Source organism: Protomyctophum bolini (genome assembly GCF_963924005.1).
Source record: "Protomyctophum bolini genome assembly, chromosome: 12".
In the NCBI taxonomy this organism is placed as follows: Eukaryota; Metazoa; Chordata; class Actinopteri; order Myctophiformes; family Myctophidae; genus Protomyctophum; species Protomyctophum bolini.
In genome coordinates this window covers 24347091-24374599 of record NC_137873.1, presented here as the reverse complement: position 1 = coordinate 24374599, position 27509 = coordinate 24347091, and the positions used below count along the sequence as shown (strand labels likewise).

The 27509-nt window shown below is 45.0% G+C and overlaps 1 protein-coding gene across 1 annotated transcript in view; it reads left to right on the top strand.

Annotated features, from left to right (window-relative positions):
• The window catches only part of dab1b (DAB adaptor protein 1b), a 45534-nt gene extending 20301 nt beyond the window's left edge, over positions 1-25233 (top strand). The window contains exons 4-17 of the mRNA XM_080778453.1: positions 2350-2481; positions 3918-4037; positions 5476-5514; positions 7347-7412; positions 9188-9250; positions 11862-11909; positions 14008-14125; positions 15882-15967; positions 18783-19113; positions 20802-20887; positions 21275-21398; positions 23409-23632; positions 24263-24375; positions 25140-25233. Of these exons, the coding sequence (XP_080634579.1) occupies positions 2350-2481; positions 3918-4037; positions 5476-5514; positions 7347-7412; positions 9188-9250; positions 11862-11909; positions 14008-14125; positions 15882-15967; positions 18783-19113; positions 20802-20887; positions 21275-21398; positions 23409-23632; positions 24263-24358 (1533 nt within the window). The 3' untranslated portion in view covers positions 24359-24375; positions 25140-25233. The remainder of the gene's footprint in view (positions 1-2349; positions 2482-3917; positions 4038-5475; positions 5515-7346; positions 7413-9187; positions 9251-11861; positions 11910-14007; positions 14126-15881; positions 15968-18782; positions 19114-20801; positions 20888-21274; positions 21399-23408; positions 23633-24262; positions 24376-25139) is intronic.
• The last annotated feature ends 2276 nt before the right edge of the window (positions 25234-27509 follow it).

Sequence of the window (27509 nt, the reverse complement as noted above, 5' to 3'; positions counted from 1 at the left end):
CCCACTCTCTGCTCATCAGCGCTAACCGATAATTAGCGCTCCGCTCCACCCCTTAATGATCATCGTTGCTAATGCTAATTACACCGCGGCTCCACCTCGGCTGTCGTTGGAGCTAAACCGATAATTATGCAACGCCGCGGGTCCCGTGGCTACCGGCTCACCCCCCCACCCCCCTCCCTCCGCTCTAAAAATGAAGACCCATCGTTTGATTTCCGCTTTCAATGTGACTGGCATGGTGATAGCACTTTGTCATTGACCGGTAATGGAATAAGACATTAGACCCCCAGCCTCCCCGCCGAGCCAACACTGCGCTTTTTTCTGACAAGCTCATTTGTTGTTTTGGACCCCCAACCCCCCAAACTAATGCGCCTCGATTTTATTTACCGATTACACCCCGTAAATAACGCTCCTCACTTAATGCCCCCCTCTTGAGTTATTATGGGGGGGGGGGGGATGGAGAGGCAGCCAGTATCTGGATTTGAATACTTTATGTGAAGCAGATGTGATTGTCTGTCATGACGAGTAGGTGAGTCATATTAGTTGTATATTTGGCTTTAATCTGGCGTCGTTTCCACTTTCCAGCCATGCGTTCCACTATTAGTGGAGCAGCAGGTGGGTGCCAAATTATAGCATTTGAGTGCACAATAGTTGTGTGTGATTATATAAATGTGTGGATGTGCTTGTGTGCAGTGGTGGAAAATGTACTTGACTTAAATTAATGTATCGATACTGCAATGTAGAAACACTCTGTTACAAGTAAAGTACGGGGAATCAAAATTTACTTGAGTATAGTATAGGCCTACAAAAGTATTGGAACAATATACTTTAAATAGGCTACCAAAAGTAAAAGTATAGTTAAATACGCAGAATTTCCCATTTCACAAGGTTTCATATCATTGCTGTCCAGCAGAAACCAGCTAACACCATTTATTTATTTTTTATTTTTTTTTGTTCACGATTTTCAAAATGGCCTGTCACTTTGTGCCACGATGAGCTTGTAGATATGCTGTTTTTGAATAGCCAACGTATAATATCTAAAATGACACGGATGCTTTCCCGGTTTTAATGGGTTAAGTTCCTGCTCATCAGTATCACAATGAAAACAATTCTTTCCATTTTTTAAATAAAAACATTTAGTATTTATTGTTATACTATCATTATAATTGTAGTGATTTGCCAAATATTTAATCCTCACAGCCCACCCTGTGGGCTATACATGCTCACATATGCAGGCCATAAGGTCCCTTTAGATTAGAATACATTTTGAAAAAAAAAACATGTGGAAATTGGATTGTGTGGCTGCCTGGCCCTTACTGATTTACCACTACTACTCATGCAGTAAATTATTCCACTGACACACACGTGGAAGAGGGAAATGAGCAGAGGAAGTGAGCGCTAAAAATTGGCTCCACTTATTCTGGTCGAGTCTTGTTGCTGTCAGTAGAGCGACAAAGAAATAACCTATTCCAGCCACTTTATCTGACACAGAAGCAAAAGGAAGCATGGAAATACTGCAGAGTTATGTCTTGTTCGTGACAGAAGACCAATTGTTGACGTTCTGTCTGCTCCTCATTTGGACTAACTACCAGATTCCAGATACCGTGCAGCGTAGATTTGAACCCTGGGTACTGGGTAGCATGCCGAGACCTGTCAAAAACAGTCTACTCTTCCTCTAGCCATGGAAGACATTATCGTATTGCTGCTACGCCTGCTAGGGTGTTAAGGCTGTTTTATACGCATAAGACAAGTGTCTCCCAGCTGACATGAATACCATATTTTTTTATACTAAAACAAATGTCGACATGAAATGCTGTCAGGGTCATATGATGAAGTATAAATGACTGTAGGTTGCTTTGTAAGAGTCAGGCATGTGCATTTGGGGTTCAAAGCTAGATTGACCTCTGGAAAAGAGTGCCTTTAACTTCATTATTTTATAGCGTGGCTGTAAGCCATGAAGGGTTTGTTCAGTATGTACAGTATGTCTATCCCCTCAAAAACAACCACAAAACAGAACCATCTACCATGAGAAGTAAAAGTGAAAGAGCATGGTGGGGTTGTACTGTAGATGAAATATCTGTGACTCTCTTAATTATGCCTCTATTGTTCTTATGAAGCACTTCTGTTGTGATAAAATATTTATACAAATTGTGATTCTACGGTATTTGGCCTAATGAGGCATATGCTGTCACCAAACTAGGATATGCACACAGGCAGCCAGCCAGTATAGTGCAGCTACACCACTATGAGTGTTGTGTTCAGCCTCCCATAGTTAAAAGCTACAAACCTAGCAAACAAAAGGCAAAAAAGGGGATTAAGAGTTTGAATCTCCTCCATCTTTGTCTCTTCCAGATACTGCTGCATCACCACTCGGTCCACGAGATCAGCTACATCGCCAAGGACACCAGGGACCACCGGGCCTTTGGCTATGTCTGTGGGAAGGAGGGTCACCACAGGTTTGTGGCCATCAAGAGCGGACAATCAGTGAGTATAATCTGCTCATGAAGGTCAACCTGCCATCACTATAGTGGGGCTCTGTTAACCAATTTAAACCTGGTAGCTCTATTTTGATTAAATAGGGAGTGAGTAATGAGCCGAGCTCACAACAACGCGCGTGAGCTGTTAGATTTTTGCTATTTTGTCGTACGATGTGTATATGGGGATTAAGTGGTTTAGTGCTTGCAGGTTGTTATTGTTCAGTGTGTGCTGAACAATTCCTGCAAATATGAAAAAAAAATGTGTGGAAAACGTCATCCTCATATTCATATTAGACTCCATTTTACCTCCTGTACCTCCTCATTTCATATTAGACTCCTTCTCCTCCTATAGATAGCTCCTGTACCTCCTCATTTCCCCCTTCTTAACACGCCATTATTCATCTCCCACCACTTGATCCCCTCATTTACCATGTCCATTCTCCTCCCTTCAGCCCGTAATTGGTGTCTTTGCTTTCTCCTCGGTAACTCGGTACCCAACTCCTCTCCTCATTTCATTAACATTCTTCCTCCTGGTCTATGCCATACCCGGCCTCCTCTGTCATCCTAATCCACCCTCTTTTCTTCCTCTCCCCGTCTTCCTGCTCTCCTTCATCCCCCTCCTCTTCCTCGCCGTCCTATTCTTGACCGCCCGCTCTCTGTTCTCCTCATGTGACTTCTTTTGTCCGACTGGAAGAGAAATTCTCACAGTCAAAGAACTCCATTCATGTCACATTACAAGGTGGTGATGGGTGATATTTTCTCATGTATATTATAATAATCACTCTCTCGGGCGCCCGCTGGCCTAGTGGTCCAGGCGCATGCCACAACGTGGAACGTGTTGGTGGCTTGTGGAAGACCACGGGTCACTAAAGTCTACCTTTGGGGGCCCGTTGGCTCTAGAACCACCTGCCTGAGGATCTCTATAATAAAAAATGTGGAGGTTTCATTGTTTGATACCGTTAGTGTTTATTCCATTTGTCATTGCCCTTTATATTTTGTGAATGCCATCTTGTTTTTGAGAGGCACCAATAAGCTTTTCGTAACAACTCATGTCACATTTGCCATTGACAATGAACGGAGAATTTATGTCATATGTGTCCGAGCAATTCGCCTTTTTGTGTCAACACAAACATTAAATGCCATTGACAATGAAAGGATAATGTCATATGTGTCTGAGCAAATCGGCTTTTTTAAATACATAGATTTTCTTTTAAACATTGTATCATGGTTAAAAGATGATAACACAAGATGACAAATTAATTGGATGATGTACGGTGATAAGAGCGCCCCTCACTTCACACGGTGATTTTTATAAACATACTGTATATAGTAGAATAAAAACACGATGGCATTTACACGAGGCATTTACATAATATAATGTTGATGTTTGAAGAACAAACATTATAGTGAAGAAAATGTAAATGCTTCCTCTGTCGTCCCCAGGCGGAGCCGCTCATCATTGACCTGCGTGACCTCTTCACGCTCATCTACGACATCAAACAGAGGGAGGAGCTAGAGAAGAAGGCTCAGAAGGACAAGCACTGCGAGCAGGCCGTCTACCAGGTAAGGAGCACAGCGATTGGTCTATCCGCCGTGATGTCACCACTCCATATATGGCTGTGCTTATAGTCCCCACTCCGCTGCGGTGAGATGACTCGGTGTAACCGGTAAATTAGTCCCCATTCAGGCAGTCGCTCAATAGAAATCACAGTTCTTTCAAGCTGCTATTTGAGTGGCTTTTGCAGGTGCGTCAAAGGATTCAGTTGGCTGGAATGCTCATTTCCTTTGCCCCTAAAGATGCAAAGTCCAGGCTTTGTTGAATATCTTTCCTGTGTAAAGCGATATTGTGTGTGTGTGTGTGTGTGTGTGTGTGTGTGTGTGTGTGTGTGTGTGTGTGTGTGTGTGTGTGTGTGTGTGCGCGTGCGCGCGTTGTACAGTATAAATAATGGTTTCAGTAAAAGGCCAATGTCACTCATTCTGTGTGGAATTGTCCTCATTTTGCATGCAGATGATTCCCTTTTCCCTGTTGTCCTATTATTGTCACCTAATGAGACGATAAAACATTTAGGATCTATCTCTCTCTCTCTCTCTGTCTTCTCTGCTTCCTTCTGCTGTTTTTTTCTGTGATCTATTGCAGTAATTCCCAACCTGTGAGCTTGTAAATCGGTTATTTACGCTGTGCAAAATAGACCTCCTTCCACCATTGCAGTGACTTTAGTTTTTGTTTTCTGTCGCATCTCTCAAACCATAAAAAATGTGAAACACTAAAGACTATTGCTAACCTATAAGAGTCACGGTATTCTTTCTTCCGATCTCAATCGATCCATTTATCATTGAAACAGCCAAACATGCTCTGAAAATAACATGCTCTGAAAATAACATGCTCTGAAAATAACATGCTCTGAAAATAACATGCTCTGAAAATGCACGCGGCCCACCCAACTGACCACACCACGCTGCCTCCACCCAACTGACCACACCACGCTGCCTCCACCCAACTGACCACACCACGCTGCCTCCACCCAACTGACCACACCACGCTGCCTCCACCCAACTGACCACACCACGCTGCCTCCACCCAACTGACCACACCACGCTGCCTCCACCCAACTGACCACACCACGCTGCCTCCACCCAACTGACCACACCACGCTGCCTCCACCCAACTGACCACACCACGCTGCCTCCACCCAACTGACCACACCACGCTGCCTCCACCCAACTGACCACACCACGCTGCCTCCACCCAACTGACCACACCACGCTGCCTCCACCCAACTGACCACACCACGCTGCCTCCACCCAACTGACCACACCACGCTGCCTCCACCCAACTGACCACACCACGCTGCCTCCACCCAACTGACCACACCACGCTGCCTCCAACACTTTGGAAACGTTCAAGTGGGCCGTGGTGGTTCAGAAAATGTTGGTAATCGCTGATATATGTTGTATTGTATGATGAAAAAAAAAACATGCTGTCTTTTCCATCACCACACAGACCATCCTGGAAGACGAGGTGGATGATCCAGTCTACCAGGTACGTTCTTGGGCACACAGTGCCACCGCAACGCCCCCCTCCCCTCCACCCGCTTGTTTTCACTTGTGATGAAGTCCTAAATCAAGAATTAGAAGTAATTAAGTAATGCAGATAACCGCCGATCTGCTTGTATTAATGGCTCATGATACTCCATTCCAGTAATACACAGTAGACCATCCTAGTGGACAGTGTTGTTCAACCATTCGACTCCCATTTGCCGGTGCAATGTCGTAAAACCATACTTTTTTAAGTTGATCTGTGTCAATGTCCTGATTTCTTCCAAAGACACCCCCCCTCCCCCGTCCCCCCGATCCCCAGCTGGTTGTTATCTTCTTGACTACCCCCCCCCACCCCCCGGCATTTGGCTGAACCAGATTTTTGTATTGTTTGCTCACACTGAATACAGACAACACTAACTCTTATTACTCTGAATGTAACGTTCAGCGGTATACGCCCCGCCCCCGAACACATCCTAAAACCATCTCTATTCTTTATTCTGTAGCTTCTGTCGCAAGTGCGTTTGCATACCAACATTCCATTTGCAGTTTTTGTTTTGTTTTGTTTACTTATTGTGATGTTGATGTTGACTGACAGAAATCCATGCAAGGCCCGCGGGTGGACTCTTTCACCTGAGATCCAGAAATGATACTTAAAATATATTTGCCTGTTGCTGTCGTTGGGCAGAAACCTTGTATCTCCACTTTTCAACTTTTATTAAATGTGGGCTTTTTTCTCTATATACTTCATCGTATATAGAGTCGCTAAATTATTACGTGAAAGTGGTTAAGTGTGTCCGTATTAACAAGAGCTTGAGACAAAATAATAACTACATTGGGTCCATAATTTGGAACACAGGTTATTTTTCCCAGTTCCTGATATGTGACATAGTTTTGAACATGCAGTACAAGGTTTCACCCTGACAGCCACATGTGATGTGATAATGGATCTCAAGTGAAGGTTCTGACCTGTGGGTCTTTGTTTGTGGTGGAAACGGCGAGTATCACTGCTCATTTTGGTGAAGGGAGCGCTACTAGTACTAGACCTCCACAGTAGGGCTGCGCAATCAAATCAATATCCTGATTATTTCAAACTTTTCAATTTTGGTTAATGGCATTTTCTTATTACACTGCCCACATAGTTCTCTGACGAGTTCTGTACTGTAAGTATTACAGGTGCATCAGTTCATCGAGCTAATAGTTTTAATTAATTCTAAGAATTAATACGTTTTCGTAAAATCTAGTGTCATTATAGAAAGAGAAAGCCTGTAGAGCGATGCACAACACCGCTGTACAACAAAGAATAAAATAGGACTTAAATTTGTCTAATCAGTTTAGTCGTTTATAATTAAATCAATTTTTGTGTTGATTCTTTGCTAAGAAAAAAATATATATATATTTATTTTAATATTATTTGATTAACCGATGTGAGCCAGATTGAGTCGGTGAGAGATTCTAAATTGTCCATGTTTGGTTAATTGCCTAGCCCTACTCCACAGTGACTGAACTGCTACCTGACCTATATTCTACTTGTGCTCTCTCTCTCCTTCCCACCTCACTCTTTTCCTTTCTCTCCATTCCTTTCTCTCATGCCCCGTCTCTCCTTTCCTTTGTTTTCGTTTTCCCTCCCCAATCTCCAACGATCCCTCGCTGCCCCAACTTGCTTCCAACCAACCCCCCCCCCCCCCCCCACCCCACCACTCGCATCCCTCTACCTCGCTTCAACTCTTTGTTTCGTGCACCTATCTTATGCCCACCTCCATTTTGATCCTCTCTTATCTCCATCTCATGGCTCTCTTACACCTCTTTGCCTTGCCAACTACTTCTGTTCTGTAGTACATTGTGTTTGAGGCCGGACACGAACCCCTCCGTGGCCCCCACTCAGAGGAGAGCGTTTATCAGGTACAAAGACAAGACCCCATGCCCTTTTCCTTTCCTCCTTATACCCTGTGAGAGATGCTGAACATAGTAACCTCTTTATAACCTTATTTTTTTGAAGGTGCAGTAAGTACATTTATTTTGAAAAAATATCTCTACATTCCTATAGCAATCATTGTTTGCATGGTGAGTAACAGCGGTCTCCCCTATCTCTTCAGCTCTTTAGTAAACGGCAAATGCAGTTCAGGTAGGGATACCAAGTGTATCCAATCAGGAGAAAGAACTCATACAGGATACAGGATAAATTATTAAAATTGCTAGGTATGACACAAAGAAGTGCTGCAGACAAAACTGGAACTGGAACTGGAACACTATAAAATTGAATCTGATTGAATCCTGATTGGCTGAAATTGTCAACCCACCTGGGAATGTACAGTATTTTCTCTTTATTAAAGAGCAGACCCCTGTTATTGAACAAACACTATATAGCAATGATTACTGTCAGATATTTAGAGCATTAACATTTTAACCAACCAAATTTTGTTTATCACTTATCACTTAGGTCAGCACTTAGGATGCCACTGTAAAAAAAATGGACAGACTTGTAAAACATCCACAAGGGATTTTGTTGCTGGTTCAACAGTACTGTGCCACTGGGCAAAGCAGGAAAGGCCATTATGTTAATATCCAACGCACTGCTGTAAGATCTATGGCAGTATAAGGCTCAGCTCTCGTTTAGCATTTAAAAAATGGAGGGAGGAGGCAGTCTGTAAATTACACCATGTCTAGTATTATGTTTCATTCAGGTGCTGCACAGTCAAGGTCAGTGCTTTAGAAAAAATATTCACCTAAAGCCTGTGTGGCAGTCCCCCATTTTAGATATCTACTACTTTGACCTTTTTGCTTCAGTCTGTTTGATGGGACCAAAGACAATACTGTAGGACTCCAGGGACCGGTTGTGTGGTTTAATCCTCCTCTCTCTCTCTCTCTCTCTCTCTCTCTCTCTCTGTCTCTCTCTCTCTCTCTCTCTCTCTCTCTCTCTCTGTCTCTCTCTCTCTCTCTCTCTCTCTCTCTCTCTCTCTCTCGCTCTCTCTCTCTCTCTCTCTCTCTCTCTCTCTCTCTCTCTCTCTCTCTCTCTCTCTCTCTCTGTCTCTCTCTCTCTCTCTTTTACTCCTCCCTTCTGTCCTTTTGTACCCCTCGCCTCTCTGAAGATGAAAGATGCAGGGAGAGATTAATCACCCTCCATGCCATTTGATCTCAGAATGATGCGAGATCAATAGACTTGCAGAAAACGTAGCCAAAAAGCTGTGTCGGCCACTGAGAGAGTCGGAGAATGAGAGAGTTAATGCAGGAGATTGTTGACTGCACCTAATAGATAAATGTGAGGAAAATACACAAAGGAGAACAGAGCTGAGACATTTTCTCGGTGTCAGACGTTAGCCAGTTGAGAGAGACGTACTGTTGCAGAATAACAATGGCCTTCCTTAATACCCAATGAACCCTCCCTGGTTCTTCAAGCATTGTTTACAATCAATATTGATTTAAGTAGAATTGATTCAGTGGCACAACTGTAGAATTTGCATAGCACCATTGCTCTAAAAGACCAGGACGTATGTCGAGCAAAGAAAAAGTATTTGTATAGACTAAATCTAATTGGATGAACAAAGCTTTTTCTCGGTCGAAATCAAGGTCTTGTTTTTTTCCTTGTTTTTTAATAACCAACCAACCTTTATAAAAATACAGAATGGTGTTGCTCACTTACTTACTCTTCATTTGAATGGACCTCCGATCCAATGCAGGTCCCAACCAACAGTCAGCAGAAGGAAGGGATCTATGACGTCCCAAAGCGACATTTCATGACTGTAGGTGTTTTTTTGTTTGTTTGTTTTCTATTTATTTGTCGCCATATCCTCTTACGTGCAAGCCTCTCTGTGAGACCCTTTAGTAGTGAAATGCCCTAAAGCCTTTCTCCAGTGTCCATTCACCTCACAGCCCGTCTTGTGCCAGCCTCGTCTGACATTTTCACTCTCGCCCGTTCAGCATTTAGACTCTGTCACTGCTATTACTCACAGCAAAGCCCCATTTGCTTTAGAGGTACTGTAGTCATTGCCCCCGGTACCCTGCGAAAGATTTCCTGGGTGAGAAACGACTTGTGCAGGGCTAAGCTGCATTTCGCTGCTGTCGGGCCGAAACCTCCTTTCTCCATATCTCAAGTCTTTATGTTTCTTCGTAAATGAATGCCCCACTTCGTCATACTGCAGTGTTGCACAAAAGTAGCCAAAATTGCCGATCTACAAGCTCATTAAGCGTTGCATGCCAATGCGTGGTGAGCTTGTAGATCTGCTTCTTTTGCTATATTGGAAAAGCTTTGAAAATGAAAGTGGTTAAGTCTGTCTGTGGTAAAGTATATTGAACCAATGAAAAGTATTAACAAGAGCTTGTGACTAAATAACAACAGGTTGCACAGGTTCACTTCTGTTTTTCATTTCTTCAAAACTAACCACTAACGTCCGTCTGTCCGTCCGTCCGTCCGTCCCCGTCCCCCGTCCCCCCCGACAGTTGACGAATTGCAGCGACGTTTCTTTGATCATGATGAAACAACGCTAAATCAGCCATGCCTTGCCTGCTCAAAGACACAAGACTAATTGATTGGTCAACCAAAGTTGGACGTGTGTCGCCAATTTCACAGAACATTAGGGAGGCAGGTTCGGCGTGCAAATCCAATGTTACGCAAGAATCTGAAACGTGACGGGAGCAGATGGCCTGGACAGTTACATTATGATGACTTTGTCGATCCAATCCATGTCGTATGCCTAATATAATGGACAGAATAAATGGGAGGTTGGGCCATCGTCCACAGAGGTGACCAGGAGAGGTTTGTAGGTGGAGTGGGCGTGTGTGGTTGAGCTGCATGCACTGTAGTCACAGCTACATGCAATCAAATCAACAGACTCTAATCCAAGACTCATAAACAGCCATACCTAAATAGACAGAAATGTATTTTCAGCAGCAAATCCATTTCGTCCGTTAATGGCACCACAAAGTGGTGCACTGCCTTTTTCATTTTCTGCAAACTGAAAATGTATTTCCGTCTACTCCGGGGCTGTAGATTTCATGAGTCCTCCTATCACCATTGCAGTAACTTTTGTTTTTCTTTCTGTCACATCTCTCAAACCATAAATCAAAACATTTATTCAAGCCTATTTGCGCGGGGGGGAGATTTTCCTCGCCACGAAAACAAGTGTTTGCCGCTGTTTTTTGTGCTTGTTGCTCAGCATATCAAACAGACAGTGTGCCGGCCTGGCCCCGGGCTATCACAACCCAACAGCCCCATGCTAGCATTAGTATCAGCGCTGCCATATCTCTTTAAGTGTTACTGTTTGTCTGTTCATTCAGTTGGAGCTTTTTCCCCCGATGGTGTGTCAGTCCTTGAGGGGAGACCTCTGTGTAGAATCTCTATGCTTACTCCTGACTCTTTTATCAACCTTTTTGTTTTGTCAAGTACCGAATACACAGTACCGAGGAGACAGTTGGATGAGCTTGTTCCAAGTGGACCCTCCCCCACCCCCTTTTCTCAGCAATGCTGATTGCTGCGTTCTCCCATTTAGTCCCCTTATTGTTATTTGTGTTCTTTTCAATTAAATTAATCATTGTCATGTGTTTGTGAACGTGTGTATTTCCGCCATGCAAAAAAAAACAAAAAACCCACATGTGTTTTGCTGTGATTCATAGTCTGCTTGTGCATGGCGCCACACACCTGTAACTTGCAATTCATGCAACTCATCCATCCAATATCCATCCAATATCCTCTTCCGTCATCCATCTGCTGTAGCATAGGGGGAAACCGAGGTGGACGTATGGATTAGGCCTACAGTATGCCTATAGGGCAGGGTGGGGTGGGTTGTTCAAGGTGCTTCCTCATAGATGCTCATTCATTCATTTATTCATTCATTCATTCATTCATTGAAATCGAACACAATCCGAGCTATATGCGCAGAGCGGAATCAGCGTGACAATGCGTCACAGGACTCTCGAGGGCCCTCTTGATTGGCAGACATAAGAATATCTAATCAGCGCATGTTTTATTGGGCTTGAATAGCCTTTTACCAATCCAATTATAGCCAGCAATGTGGGATTCATTTTAGATCCATTTTCTGATAATGAAACTGGGGAAGGGAGCAGTTGTTTCTCGCCGTCCTCGGTACGATTGTCATTGTGACTACATTGGATATATATCACCCCCCCCACCACCACCACAACCACCCAACCACCCACACACCTGCCACATAACCCTGTGTTGAAGTGTCATGACTGTGCAAACCTGGTGTCATCACTTTGTCATGGAATATCACTTTACTCTTACTGTGTCTCCCTCTCTCTCTCTCTCTCTCTCTCTCTCTCTCTCTTGCTCTCTCTCTCTTGCTCTCTCTCTCTCTCTCTCCCCCCCCCCCCCCTTTGGGGTGCGAACTGCAGAACATCAACCACTTTGATCTTTTCGGCGACATGTCCACTCCCCCCTCGGTGAGTACACCAACGACCAGATGAAAAGCGCACCCTTGCCTTGAAGGCGTTCTGACGCTGAGAATGCCATTAGTGAAATGATTGGATTGGGACTGGAGTGTCAAATGGATTTCATAGAGTTTTGCAGAAACTTAACACCAGTCCTGCATTACCATTCATATTCTGTCTTTACCGTCACATCTTTAACATATTGTATTCCATCACGCGGAGCCGCAAGCAATTCCCACCGACCTCCGGGTCGCCCAGCAATAAAGACTCTAATCAAATCTCTGATAATTGTATTCTACAAGGACAATAGTAGTTGTGGCTTCGCCATCATGACAGCAACACAGGGATATTAATTTACTCAATAACCTATTTAATTCTGGAGAGGGGGAAATTCCAGTGACTTTGCCTTGACTTTGATTGTGACTCCCGTGCGAGTGTGTGACGCGTGTGTTCACTTGTATTAATAAATGTCCTCACAAGTATAGTAGAATTTGTGAATTATGCATTGTGTGTCCCTGGTCCTCACAAGATAAAATGGTTGTTTTATGGTAAAAGAAAAAAACGCAGCAGTCTGCAAGGACCTTTATGCTTACATTTAGGAATGGATTTCAGGTGGGGGATAGGATTAGGTATTTAGAGGGTAGAGCATTTGAGCCACGGACCACCATTTGATGACATTTGTGTCCACAAATTCCATGCTGTATTGATGTTAGTACCATTAGGAGAGTTAACAGACAAACATTGATCAAAATATAAATTCTTCTCTTTAATTGTGTAGACTTCTAAATTAAGTAAGTTAAGCAGATGTTTAACAATAATGTAACTCTTGAGAGCGTACACACTCAAGTATTAGGACCTATAAGGGTCCATTTGGTTTCATTTTACACACTCAAGAGTTAGAGATCTCTAAGGGTCCATTTGGTTACCAACTCTCCATCATTTAGTTGCGGGGACCACCTGGAACCCACTCAAGGGCCACTGGTTGAAGACCACTGATTTGGAGGGTAGATTTAGGGGTGGGTGTTGGAGTTAAACCTATGTGTAGTTGTGTGTTGGCGTTAAACCTATGTGTAGTTGTGTGTTGGAGTTAAACCAATGTGTAGTTGTGTGTTGGAGTTAAAACTATGTGTAGTTGTGTGTTGGAGTTAAACCTAGTTGTGTGCTGGAGTTAAACCTATGTGAGGTTGTGTGCTGGAGTTAAACCTATGTGAGGTTGTGTGTTGGAGTTAAACCTAGTTGTGTGCTGGAGTTAAACCTATGTGAGGTTGTGTGTTGGAGTTAAACCTAGTTGTGTGCTGGAGTTAAACCTATGTGTAGTTGTGTGTTGGTGTCGTAACTCTGGTTTTTAGGTTACAGTTAAAAAACATTGATTAAAGGGGAGTAGTATACTCATTTTCAACATTGAACTATATCGTTAATATTATTAACGATATAGTTGTTATTATTATAATAACAACTCTAAGGTATACCAGTAAAGCACCCTGAGGTTGAGGTTGCTCGGAAACAACAGGTCTGGGAATGCCCATATATGGACCCTTTTTTATTTTATCTTTTTGGGCCGGGTAGGGCGTAAAATGTGTGCTAATTAGTAAGTCCAGACGGGGCCTCGGGCCAGCCCAGTAAGGGCGGGCCTTCATTTTGGTGCCTGTTGAGAACTCTATAGAGTTTGAATGGACAGGTATCACTCAAAAGGGAGAAGGACGGATAGGGAAGGATCAACATATGGAATGTCAGAACATAATGTTCTCCATATATGGAGATCTAAGGGTTTGATGAGGTCAGATCAACGTGGTGTCCGTGAGGTCAGATGTAGAGTTGCTGTTCGGCTCCATATTATGCAGATCTAAGTGATGATCCAGCAGTGATGGTCAGTGTTGTGATCTTCATATACAGTATGGAGACGGCCATGTATGGAGTGTGTCACGAGGCGTGATGGTCTGACTGACTGACTGACATGAAATGCAGGTTTTCATAAACCGTAAACCTACGGTCGCAATTAATGACATAGTTCAATGTTGAAGTGGTATTCTCCTTTAAGTGCTGTCCTTAAAGGTGTGTGTGTGTGTGTGTGTGTGTGTGTGTGTGCGCGCGCACGTGTCCGTCCTTCCAGATGCCCCCATCACCCGCCAACACCCTGGACCCCAGCAGGAGCCACCGCCAGCAGCAGCAGCAGCAGCACCCTGCTGGGGAGATGTACGCCCCGTTCAGCCCCACGTCCGTGCCATCAGGTGTTGGAAAAAGTACTCGCATGTGTTACTTAAAGGATAGTTCACCCAAAACATGACTTATTTTTTATTTTAAAGGTCCTTTCTGTATGATGTTTGCACGTTCTCCCCGTGTCCCCTAGCCTAGGTCTAGGGCAGTCGAGGGCCGTACTTGTTCAAAGTTCATTTAAAAACGTATTGAAATGATTGCACACATTGAACCTGGACAGCTTATATTTTTGCATTTGAATTAAGTAAGTAAGTAAAACATAAATCAATAAAATCATATTTGTAACAGGCAAAAAAGTAATTTTCCTTCCAAAATCATTTTTCAATTATTAAATTATTAATCATTAATATTATTAGTGTGGTTGCCCTAACAGGACATGATTGTAATGTTTTTGTATTGTTACTATTCGTGCTAGGTCGCGCTAAAACAACAGGTCTGGGAATGCCCATATATGGACCCTTTTTATTTGATCTTTTCAGGCCCGGTAGGGCGTAAAATGTGTGCTAATTAGTAAGGCCAGGCGGACTTTAATGTCGTCCAGACATTCCAGGAGTTGGAGGGGTGGTAATGTCTCGCTTGATGGGGAGGTATATTTGGGAGTCGTCAGCATAAAAATGGAAGGACATGCCATGTTTACGTAAACTCGACCCTAGGGGGAGTAAGTAAAGTGCAAAAAGAATGGAAAGGATTGAGCCCTGGTGCACCCCATAGGGGAGTGGGGCAGAGGATGACATTGAGCCACCAGTGCTGACAGTGACCTATACGACCTAAACCAATCCAGTGCTGTGCCCTTTATACCCACCCAGTGCTCAAGACGTGAAATTAGGATTGTGTGGTCAATCGTGTCAAAGATCTAAAAGCAATAAAACCGTAAAATCTGTAGTTATTTAAAAGATCATTAAAAACCCTTAAAAGTGCTGACTCAGAAATATGAAGTGGTTTAAAACCGGACTGGAACATCTCAAAAATACAGTTTCTATCAATAAAATCCTGGACTCTAGAATCTTAGAAATAAAAGTTTAGAAATGGGTCTAAAATTGGAGAGAATTGTGCTATCTAGGTTTGTTTCTTTTTAATTAAGGGCTGCGCTACTGCCTGTTTAAAATATGTTGGTACAATACCGGAAACTAGGCTGCTGTTTTTAGGAAGCATGAGGTCAGTCCGTTGCTCTCCCCAGGTTGGCAGAGCTCAGGATGACATGATTAGACAATAGACACTGGGTGAGAAAAATGGGTTCCAAAAATCGTGGAGCCTGTACGTCATTTAGTAACCGTAGGTCCCGAGAGGGAACTTCTCATCTTGTAGAAAAACCTGAAAATAGTTCCTGGAGAAAATACTTATTAAACATTCAATTATTCAGGTGCATTAGGTAGCATTTTAGCAACAAACACAACATCTAAAAATAAAGCCATTATGGTCTGTTTATGTACAATGCAGGGCCGCAGCTGTCAATAGACAATGTTCTTATGTTCCTTTGAAAAACACATTACGGCTATATTTACTTTGCAAAACAGTCCATGTCCCAGTTTCCAGCTAAATAGCTTTTGATTCTAGAACTGGTTCCGTTCTTTATTTCTTTTCCCCACTTCCTCATGGCAAGAAGTCTTTTTTCCAGTTCTGAACCAACTTTTAGGGATCTGAACCAAAAAGTAATTTTCTTCAAAATTAGGCAGGAAAAGAAACAACCCCGGTAGGAAAGGGGCCTCAGTGGAAGCTCGGGTTTCTTTACATTCAATACCAATGTCCTGATATCCCGTCTTTTCTCTCCAGGCTACATGACCATGGGCCCGGCAACCCAGTGGGCCCAGCAGCCGTTCCCTGGCCAGGCTCAGACCTTGGCCTTCCCGGTGGCTCAGGTACAGTGTTCATTTCATCCACTGCCTTTATTTCAATAGCTAAAGTATAACAGTTAAAACACCAAAAGGGGTTCCCGCCCAAAATCCATCTTCAACCGCTTATACGTAGTTTGGTCGCAGGGGCAACATCTCCACCAGAGAGCTCCAGACTTCCCTCAGCAGAGAAACATTAGTAGCTTCCTCCTGGGGGATCCCGAGGCATTCCAAGGCCAGTGTGTCGATGCAATTCTTCCATCTGGTCCTTGGTCTGCCTCGGGGTCCCCTCCCAGTGGGACGTGCATCGAGGACCTCCCTAGGGAGACGACGCCTGTTATTTATAAGTGGCATGCAGATATTCCGTTGGTATGTCATAGCCCCAGATGTGTATGGATCCCTGAATGGGTTCTTTAATAATATAACTAAAATTTGACGACGGAATTGCACATCTCGAAAGACAGAATGGGTCATATGATAAGCCCCCAGAGCGGCTGGTTTAAACATGGAGTGCTCGTTAGCACTTCCGCATTTTGCCAACCAAATGTTGACTCGCAAAACGTGTTCTTCTGGCTCCTTCAAACGCCACTGAGCAACTTCCATTTCAACTTCCATTGAAATGAACAGTGGGGGCGGTCTCTATGGTCATATCCCTGAACGGGTATGGACTTTTTACCCATACTATACCCAGTGTGAGAGCCTCGGATCTCTCAAGGAATTGATCCCGTAGCTGGACCTGACTGACGCGCCATTCTAATGCCGTGGCTGTTTATTCCTGTGTGTCAGCCCCAATAACGTCACACAGGCAGCTCTCCATTGGCTTTTAACGTATTTATTTCACCATGTAAAGAGTTGTGTACAGCATCAGATCTGCGTGATATTAAAATAAACAATAATTAGACAGATTACAGACAATGGATACTTCAGACTGAAACAGACAAACATTTCACTCCAACCATTTCACAGTGCTGACATACCTGCGGTCAAAGCCGTTTGCGGGTCAATCCTTGACGCTTATGTAACAACAGCGCCACCCCAAGGTTACATAAATGTGTTCGACATTAGTGGTCATTTTGGCCCTTACACCCAGGGTATGACTACATTGACCAGGGTGTGGTCTGTGGGAGGGGAGTGGGCGGAGCCGACACCAAGCGACGACACACAGGGCACACAGCAGACCTCTGGAGCCACAAGGCGATGCAGGGTTTGTGGTAACCATGGTTGCAAGACAAACGAGTGTACACCTCCCCTGCAGTGTATTCACTCCAGCAGATGCTGCAGGAGTCCTCCGCAGACTGTCGGGCGCTCATGTGTGGCAGGCTGTCTATCAGATGTTCGCTGGCTGCCGGAATCGCTGGGTTAAACTCTGCTGCCGGGTCCATACCCGGGCTGGCGAGTGGAGGCCCCCCAATGATGCCAAGCCGTCCTCCATGACGCCATGCCCGGTCCTCCTCCACTGGCAGCTCCCATCCCCGTGCCTCAGCACTCGGCCTCATCACAGTTGTCAGTTCGCGCTCCTCTACCCTACTCCTCTCCAGTGTCAACCTCAACTGCTCCATCTCCTCCTCCCGCGCCCACCGTCGCGCCGACCGTACATTCCGCTCACACACCATCTCCTCCTCCTGCGCCCACCTCTGTGCAGCATTCCGCTCACACGCCATCTCCTCCTCCTGCGCCCACCTCTGTACAGCATTCCGCTCACACACCATCAACTCCTCCTGCGACCACCTCCATGCAGCATTTCGCTCACACACCATCTCCTCCTCCTGCGACCACCTCCGTGCAGCCCGCTCACACACCATCTCCTCCTCCTGCGACCACCTCTGTGCAGCCCGCTCACACACCATCTCCTCCTCCTGCGACCACCTCCATGCAGCATTTCGCTCACACACCATCTCCTCCTCCTCCTGCGACCACCTCCGTGCAGCCCGCTCACACGCCATCTCCTCCTGCCGCGTCAACCTCCGTGGTGGAGGCAGTATCTCCTCGTCCATCTCCTCCTTTTCCTCTCTCTTTAGATGCTTCTTGCCCCTGGGACCCCTATGCCAGCGACGTTCCATATTGGCACCGTACAATACACTGCAATTGTAAATGGAAATCCAATCGTGGGGTAGGGCGAGTGTGGTCGCCTTTATAGCATATACTGTAGCATGATGTCCTGGCATCACGTGACAGGTGTGCCACAGGGGATTATATATAAGTGGCAGATATTCCATGCTCAAAATGTATGGGGCGCTCTTATCATCGTACATCATTGTGATGTAACATGTCGATTTGTGTAGGACAGAAATAGCCGATTTTATCATCCACATTTAACGTAAATTCTCCATTCATTGTCAATGGAAATTTTATGTTTGTGTAAAACGAAAATAGCTGAATATAGGAGGGGCTAGTGGCACTCAAAAACTAGATTTCATGCTCAGGTGTTGTGCTATGAAAATAGCAGATGTACAAGCTAAATGTTGCTTAAAGCAGTGGCTCTCAAAGTGGGTGCCTTGACGCAAATCCTGGGTTGCCTCAGAATACTTTGATAGTTGGAAATGATCAATGTCACTTGCACTTCACTTTTTCTTTTTCAGTCTACAGTACACCAAGCCTACTGTACAGTACTCAGCCCTGTGAGCTTGTACATCAGCTATTCTCAGCATTCAAACAAGTGTAAAATCAGCCATTCCGACGTCATCATCAAATACATTTGTGTCGACAAAATCAACTGTACATTTCGTGGACTAAAACCTTTCAGATGACAAAAATATGACTAAAACTCTTTTTTTCTATTCAAAAGACTACGACTAAAAACTAAACCAAAAGTCTTCTGCCAACCCTCAACACCACTCTGCAGGTACTCCCCGGTGGTCAGCCGGTCATCTGGAGCCACCAGGCCAACATCTTCCCGGCCACGCAGCAGCAGTGGGCGGCCATGGCTGCCTACATGCCGGGCCACGTGGGCGCCCACATGCTCCAGGGCCTGGTGCCCATCACCGCCGTGTGCCCCTCCCAGCAGGCCTCATGCGACATGTCGGCCCCCTCCTCCGCCATCACCAGCCCGCAGCACCACGCGGCCATGGACCCCGCCCTGTTCCAGAGGCAGCTGAGCCTGGGGGGCCGGGAGGGGGGCCTCCTCAGCGGGGACTACGACGCCGGAGAGGGTCCTTCCACCTCTGGAGCCGGAGGTGAGTGAGCGCTGGAAAAAGTAACTTAACCACTTAAAGGGGAATACCACTCATTTTCAACATTGGACTATGTCATTAATATAACTTAGAGTTGTTGTGTGGAAATAATTTTTAAAAAATCCTCGCCTTCTGTTTAACCTAGAACTGGAGTTTTAGAACTTGGGGTCATGTGATCAGTGACATCACGTCGGTGTACGACTATACGTACACCGAGGGCAGGGACTTTTTTATTATTTCCACACAACAACTATAAGTTATATAAACTAGACCGGTGCCCAGGTGTAGAGCGATGGAAGTTGGAGATCTATGCTCCATATATAGAGATTTCTATATCTGTCTCTCTGTGCTCCTTTATTCATATATAGTTCTGTGTCAGGCATGCCCAAATATGGAGTGTTGTTACAGTATGTCAGAACAAGCCAGCTCCATATCCTGGGCAGGGGTTCTTTCCAGAGCCCGGGGAGAGGCCTTTTGTGGCGGCTCTGGACAAGTGTTGGTCCGACCGAATCAACACCGGGCACTGCACTCCCTGTGTTGGTGGGGCGAATGGTTCTCGAGTTACGACGATTACAACTGTACAGACAGACACAGACGTGGTGCATTTATAAATAGATATATTGAGTATTATCAGAATATAGAGCTATTTAACACTGTTACTGAACAAACACTCCATAGCATTGAGTATTTTCAGAATATATAGAGCTATTTAACACTCTTAACCAACGGGGGAAAAAACGTACCCCATACCTTTAAGCCAGTGGTTCTCAATTTTTTGGCTCAGGTCACCCCTGTAAATAACTTTTTCATCCACGGAAATAAATTGTAATTTATAGCACCATAAGTCATATTAATTAATCATAATGGTATGTAAATGTAAATCTATTCCGACGATCTACAAATTGTAGATCTGCTATTCTTGGTGAAGAGACATCCAGCGTAAGCGATAGTTCATTGAGGCACGGAAGGCAGAAGGTTATTATATATAGTTCCCCTCATTCATTCCCCTTAGTAATTAATTCTGCTTCTTTAAATCAGCTGCCTCTCCATGTCATCTCCCTTCTCACTCATTCGCTACGAGCTATCTCATTCATGCCCTCATTCCCATTGTGCAATTCAGGCGGCTTTCTTAGCAGCCTCAGCTCACTACTCATTCTTCATGCTGAGCTGTCAAAGCAGCTTGTTAAGCGTCTGTGTGAAAATTTCCCCCACCTCCCCAGCCTCCTCCCTGTAGTTCTTAGTCCAGGGGTTATGGGATATTATTGGATTGTTTGCGATTGTGTTGAATGATGTGTTGATGTGTTATTACTGTGTATTGTTGTTCATGGAATTATTGTATCTTTGGCTCTGCTCTGGGGGGTCGTTGATATCAGAGCTGTGTCTCGGTGCACAGATTATCTGATATCACATGAGCAGAGCCACACCGCCATACTAAAATGCAATAGCTTTGAAATAAATGGTTTAGGGTCAATCTGAGCTGAAGTGTCTCAATGAATTAGTGTACTGTAGACTGAAAAAGAACACATCAAGTAAAGTGCAAGTGACATTGATCATTTCCAAATATTAGCAAAGTATTCTGAGGCACTGCTGGATTTGCGTCAAGGCACAGTCGGGTGCCACGTACGGCAGTCCACTGCTTTAAGCAACAAAAGGACAAACCGGAAGTACTTTTTGTCTCCCCACCGCTGCAGGAGGTATGGCGTACGGCCTGGCGTCGGCAGGGGTGAGCAGGTGTGGGACGCCGTGCATGGTGGGCGTGCCTGACATTCTGCCCTGTGGAACGCCGTGCATGGTGGGCATCCACCCTGACACGCTGCCCTGTGGAACGCCGTGCATGGTGGGCATGCAGCCTGACACGCTGCCCTGTGGAACGCCGTTCATGGTGGGCATGCAGCCTGACACACTGCCCTGTGGGACACCGTGCATGGTGGGCATGCAGCCTGACACGCTGCCCTGTGGGACACCGTGCATGGTGGGCATGCAGCCTGACACGCTGCCCTGTGGGACACCGTGCATGGTGGGCATGCAGCCTGACACGCTGCCCTGTGGGACACCGTGCATGGTGGGCATGCAGCCTGACACGCTGCCCTGTGGAACGCCGTGCATGGTGGGCATGCAGCCTGACACGCTGCCCTGTGGAACGCCGTTCATGGTGGGCATGCAGCCTGACACGCTGCCCTGTGGGACACCGTCAGCAGCAGTCTCCCAGGAGGAGGAAGGCAGTGACCTGGACCTCTCCAGAATGACCCTGAGCCCCGGCACGTCCACGTCGCCCTCGTCCGACTCGCGTAAGTGGTTTTCTCTTCTATTTAGTCACTACTGTACTTTGGCTTTCCCAAAATATGAAGAAAAAATTATAATTCAAAAGCTCACAGCACGAAGTGGTTTGCAGCTTGTATGTCTGAAAATCTAAATTGGCACGGTTGCTTTTCCGGTTTTAATGGGTTTAATAAAGAATATGTAGAAAAAAGTTTAAAAAAAAACGTGAATTGTTCCAAAGAAAATTGCAGTTCTACAATTCTTACAGTGCATCTATTTTAGAAATTGGTGCAACTGTGTAATTTTTGATTTAAGCTACATAATAGATAGATGTTTTTCAGAACACTGTTGTAGAAGATAGTAGCAGCTGCCTCGGGTCTGCTCTAAATGGTTTAATATCCATTTTTAATAAAATTGATATTTTTTGTTACAGCATTTCCCAAAAGGAAGGGCATGTGTTTTACTGTAGTTCAGTTCTGCTTCTCATCTGACGCTAGGATAACCCCCCACCTTTCCACCACCCCCACCTCGCCTCCCCAGCGGAAAGCACCTTCATAATGGGTGGAATTGAATTTGCTAGCTGTAGCTCCTGGGACAGGTCACTGTAGCCGGGCGTCCTGATGGGAAACAATCAATGATCAAATTCCCTCTGTGACCTTTTATTGTTTAGTCTGGATTTCAGCCAAGTAGGCCCTTCTACAGTACACTATACTGTATATGCATGCAGCCAATAGGCTCTATGCACAGCAGCCATACTGGAAAGAAACTGGGCACCTTCCTTGCTTCCTTCACACGTCTTACATAATAATGAAGCTCGCTTCCATTTAGTGTAGCACAGCGGTTCTCAAACACTTTAATTTCAACGACCCCCATAACTCTGAGAGCGTACAAATGGAACTAAATGGACCCGTAAGGGTGCATTTGGTTCCATAGGCCTACACAAATATGTATCTTTTCCCTTTTTGCTTCCTATATGATGAATTCCTGTTCTGTTCTTTAGCTTCATAGTCTATTCGTATGTCTCTAAATGTTTTGATGAACTGAACAATGTGGACCCTGTTGTAAACAAGTGTAATGCTTAATTGGGTCGTCCACTCACAGTTAACAGTCTTTGTATTGAGTTTGTGCTTGAAATGTACTGTAATTCTGCAAACTGATAATAAATCAATCAATCAATCAATCCCTAACACCCGTTCCTCCTTACACACCCGTAAGGTAATAAGGGGCCATTTGGAACCCCCTCAAGGAACCAGTGAGCCAACATGAACAACAATATATGAGCACCCTAACTCTGTTTGACCAGAATGGAACAGAGCCTGCATTGAACCAGCCTGTGGAGAATGTGTGGAAGCCCAATTTATTTCCAAAATGGCTGCTGTGCATAGAGCCTATAAGACCACCAGAAACTCCTTCAAAACGAGCTGTGGGACACGCTCATTTTAGCTTGTTTTGAAGGAGTTTCTGCTTTACATTAGAGGAAAGTTGGAAATGCATAGCAAACTGGCGGTCCTTGAAATTTAAGTCAGAGAACCACTGTCGTACCTGTACAGTACGCGTCAGGCCCACAGTGGTACTGGTGCCGGTACCACTTTTCATACACATCCCCCTAGATCAGGGCTCTTCAACATGTGGGCTCACAACGTGTCGCGGACGCGCTGTGAGATTGTAGATCGCCTATTTTCTGTCAAGAGGTTTGGTGTACGGGGGGGAAAAAGCAGACCAAGTACAGAGCCAAAGGTCAAGTTTAGTCATTAAATCACGGAAAATACATGAATCCAATAGAGGGTATCATCATCATACCCGGAAGTTATGTGGGAACGCCTACTGAGTGGCAAAAAAGTATTTTTATGGCCTTGACAGCCCTTTTTGATTTAATAAAAAAATCGTTAAACTACATTAAAATCACTTTGCCACTCTCTCAGCTAAGGTATCCTTGGCCTGAGAAACGTTGAAGACCCCTGCTCTAGATCGGTTTGCTGAATTCAGAATGACATTGTACTGTATATTGTACTGTATTTTGTTGTACTGTTGCTGTGCAGCGTCAACACCAGCTCCACAGCAGAGCTCCTCGTCAGACTGCCCCCCCTCCCAGGGCAGCGACCCCCACACAGACTGCCCCCCCTCCCAGGGCAGCGACCCCCACACAGACTGCCCCCCCTCCCAGGGCAGCGACCCCCACACTGACTGCCCCCCCTCCCAGGGCAGCGACCTGTCCCCTGTAGACCCAGAGGCCACGCCAAACACCGCCAAGGACGACCAATCGGTGAGTTCCCTTCGTCAAGCCACGCCAATAAGATCAGACGTACCTCCGTATTGATGGGTTAACGTAAAGGAGCTTTTAGTCCATTTTCATACAGTATAATTTGGTCCTCATTATAAGATGGCAACTTTCCTGTCTACATGCTCTGTGTCTCAGAGGAGGACTGACCGTTCAGAAACATTATCCAGTGACATCAGGGCAGGTTCGGCCTTTTTTTGTTTGTTTGTTTGTGTTTTTCATTTTATCGTCTACTCAGGCTTTTGTGAACACAAACAGTTTTTAAGTTGTTTCAGTATTTAGATATTTGATATTAATTTTAGCTGCCACACTCTATTTTAACCATGTTATCAAAAACACCCTTCCTTCAAATATTTAATTGTTTTTGTCTGTTTTTTTCTTCTCCTTCTCCTTGAATGTGAATATCTCATGAAACGCTTGACCGTCATCAATACAACTTTGATACACATATATGTCTCCTCATGCCGAACAACTTTCATGCTCTTACTTTTGACCTCTAACCTTTAGGTCACTCGCCATTTTGTATTATATGATAAACAGTTAATCTGATAAAATGACCCAAATCATTTTTGAAAGTGAAATATCCCTTTAATGTGAAAATGTCTCTCTCACCAGGAGGAGCCCGCTGTCCCCAGGACTGTGTCCCCACTGCCCTGTGAAGTTCCACCTGATCCCCCTGAAGACCACACCTGTCCACAAGAAGACAGCTAGAGAGCAGTGCATTCTGGGTAGGGGTGTAACAGTTAATAACCCTTAAGGCTTATTCATTGTCCACATAGGCGTGAGTCGTGTGATAGTTTTGGTGGTCACCTCTTCATCAAAAACTATGAATGAATAGGCCTTGTTCTATTTTTGCATGCACCTTTGTGCGACAAGGTAAGAAATAAAGCTGTTGCTCATTGTTTCATTAATATAAAAAGCATATTAAAATCCACACACGCTTCTTGAAAAGAGTAATTTGATCGAATAATCGCTATGAAAATAATCAATAGTAGCTGCTCAGTCTGTGTTATACCGCCTTTTCTTCTTTCCTCTCTGTCTTTTCTTCTCCTCTTCTCTCTCTTCTCTGCTCTCTGTCGCTCCCTCCCTCTGTTCCTCTCTGTCATCTTGTTATCTCATGGTTGTGTGCTGTATGTACGTTGGCACTCCTCAGCTTTGCTTCATCATTCCACGTTGTTTCCTGGGTGATATATATATATTTTTTTTAATTTCATTTCCCTGGCTGTATGCTTATTTATAATTTGTCATTTGTCACTGTGTCTCCTTTGCCCTTGCGGCTCGGTGGTTCGCTGCCAGTTGGAAGAGCCTTGGCTTAGTTTAAGGCTTTTCTGCGTTGTGCCCCCTTGCGTCATCCAATCAACAGTAGCGCTGCATTCACAGTGCAGAAGGCACAACGCTGCCACCCGTTGGCCAGTGTTCATAACTGCACTGATGTAGTAGAGTAAGTAGACACAGGATTGAAGCCATGCATTCATGCTGCTGTCTCTTCCAGGGGATGGAACGCCTCGTGGCCTAGATACAAGGCTCATCGGGAAGAGAAGAGGAGAGGAGAGGAGAAGAGGGGAGTGGGGAGGAGAGAAAAGGAGAGGAGAGGAGGGGAGGGGATGTAAGCGCTTTACTGGAAATGGATGAGTGACTATAATGGACGAGCGCATCTCTCACAGCTGGATCACACAGACATGTTCTGTATTGTCATTAAGGAAACATTGGCAGTTCAGTTCCATCGTGAACTGGCTCTCCTTCCTGAGACCACAGCCTTTGGCCGTGTTCTCCAGTTGGGGGGACCTTGAACCAGGAAGTGACCTTTTTTCTGTTGCTTTTTGACCCTAACACAGACGTACAGGAAGGTCGTGACCTCTGTCATGTGACATGTGACCATGTACTGTATGTGTGATCAGACTTTTCATTGGCCGTAGTGACATGGAGGATCCAAATTATTTTGCCGTTGTGCGCGCGCGTGTGTGTGTGCGTGCGTGCGTGCGTGTGTGTTTGTTTGCGTACGCGTGTCCACACCGTGTGTTGTTAAGCTTCACTTTGCTGGTGGCCGCCATGCAGACTGCTGTGTAGTGGATGGATTTGCCAAAAGTTTTCTGGATTTGCTCTCATTTGCATGAACAGACTTTGTTTGTGGATCCAGCGGACTCAACTGTGAGGGGGACAGAAACCTGTCCTCTACTACGGCGTCCCTCTGTCCCCCTCAACTGGGGGACAGAAACCTGTCCTCTACTACTGGCTACGGCGTCCCTCTGTCCCCCTCAACTGGGGGACAGAAACCTGTCCTCTACTACTGGCTACGGCGTCCCTCTGTCCCCCTCAACTGGGGGACAGAAACCTGTCCTCTACTACTGGCTACGGCGTCCCTAGAAACCTGTCCTCTACTAGGGACAGAAACCTGTCCTCTACTACGGCGTCCCTTTGACTCGAACTCGGACCCCCCCAGGCCCACACACCCTCTTATTTTGTAAGCTGCAAACTCTTTAGTTGACGACACTGAGACCTTAAGAGACATCGAAGCGGTTCGCTGAGGCATCAATATTGAAAAATCACTTTTGCCAAAACATATATTTTGTAAATAAGATATCTCCTCATTTCCCTCACCTGAGCCTCGGGTGCCACACGATAGCTCTCTGCCTCTTAGACGCCGACATCTGCAGTACCTGTGGTTCTCAAAGCAATGCCCTACCAGCACCTCTGTTTTCAACATCTGGATGTTTGCTTTGCTTATTGTTGCCAATTTAATGTGGTTTTATTTTCTGAAAGAGGAACAACGCCGACCTCTTTGTGTCTGAGTGCGTTTCTGGTTGGCCTGTGACATAAAGAGCTGTGAATCTGTGTTACATAATCATTCCAAGCGATGCCTGCTGTATCCGTCTAACATGTTTTTGATGAACTCCACAGACGAAAGGGAGAAATAATCATTAAAGGGACACACATTTACATGTCCTTGTTTTTAGATATTGTAGATCAGGGGTCTTCAACAGAGGGTCCGGGACCAATAGAGGTCCTGAGATACTGCAGGGGGGCCACAAGTCCTCGTGTGATGGTGACATTAACCGGAAATACCATATCTACAAGCTCTATTGGCTATTGTCGGCAAATAGGTTTGGTGTACAGTGAGAACAGGGCTGACCAAGTACCGAGCCAAAGGTCAAGTATTAAAAAATAACTGAAAATACATATTTAACATGAATCCAATATGTAGTGTGGAGTGCGGGAGTCCTTGCTTCATCTCTCTCCCGGCTATGGGATCCTTGGCCTGAAAAACGTTGAAGACCCTCTGTTGTAGATTGACAAAATGGTGGTCCCTTCCTTCACGGATTGCTTTCTAATCTAAATGCCATGCGGACCTACTGCTCACCCAACCCGGGTGAACCAAATTAAATGAGCCCCTAGTAGTACTGACCTGGTAAGACTTAACACCTAGATACAGTATACGCCCAGAGACTCTTATATTGCATCTCGATGCCTTATCAGTTGTACAGGTTTTTTTTTATGCCCTCTTTTATTTTTATGTCATTTTTTTGTTGTTGTTGTCGAATTCACTGTTTCCTCGTCCGGTCAATGTAAACAAGGAACAAAAGGCAGCTGTTGCCGCAAAAGCGTTGTTCGGGGCATATTTTTCCACTGAGACAACAAAAAAGAGAAAAAAAAAAAGAAAATGGCCAAAAGGCGACAACTTTATATCATGAAATAATAGAGACTATCACTATTTACTTCTAGACCTAACGATGGAGATGATAACTGTAACCCTGCTTGTTGTAAGAAGAAGAACGCAAAAATAGTCCGTAATATTTTGTAAATTTTATTTATGGAATTCAAGGATTGCCATGAAAAACAGAAAAGGGACTTTTTTGTACGTATA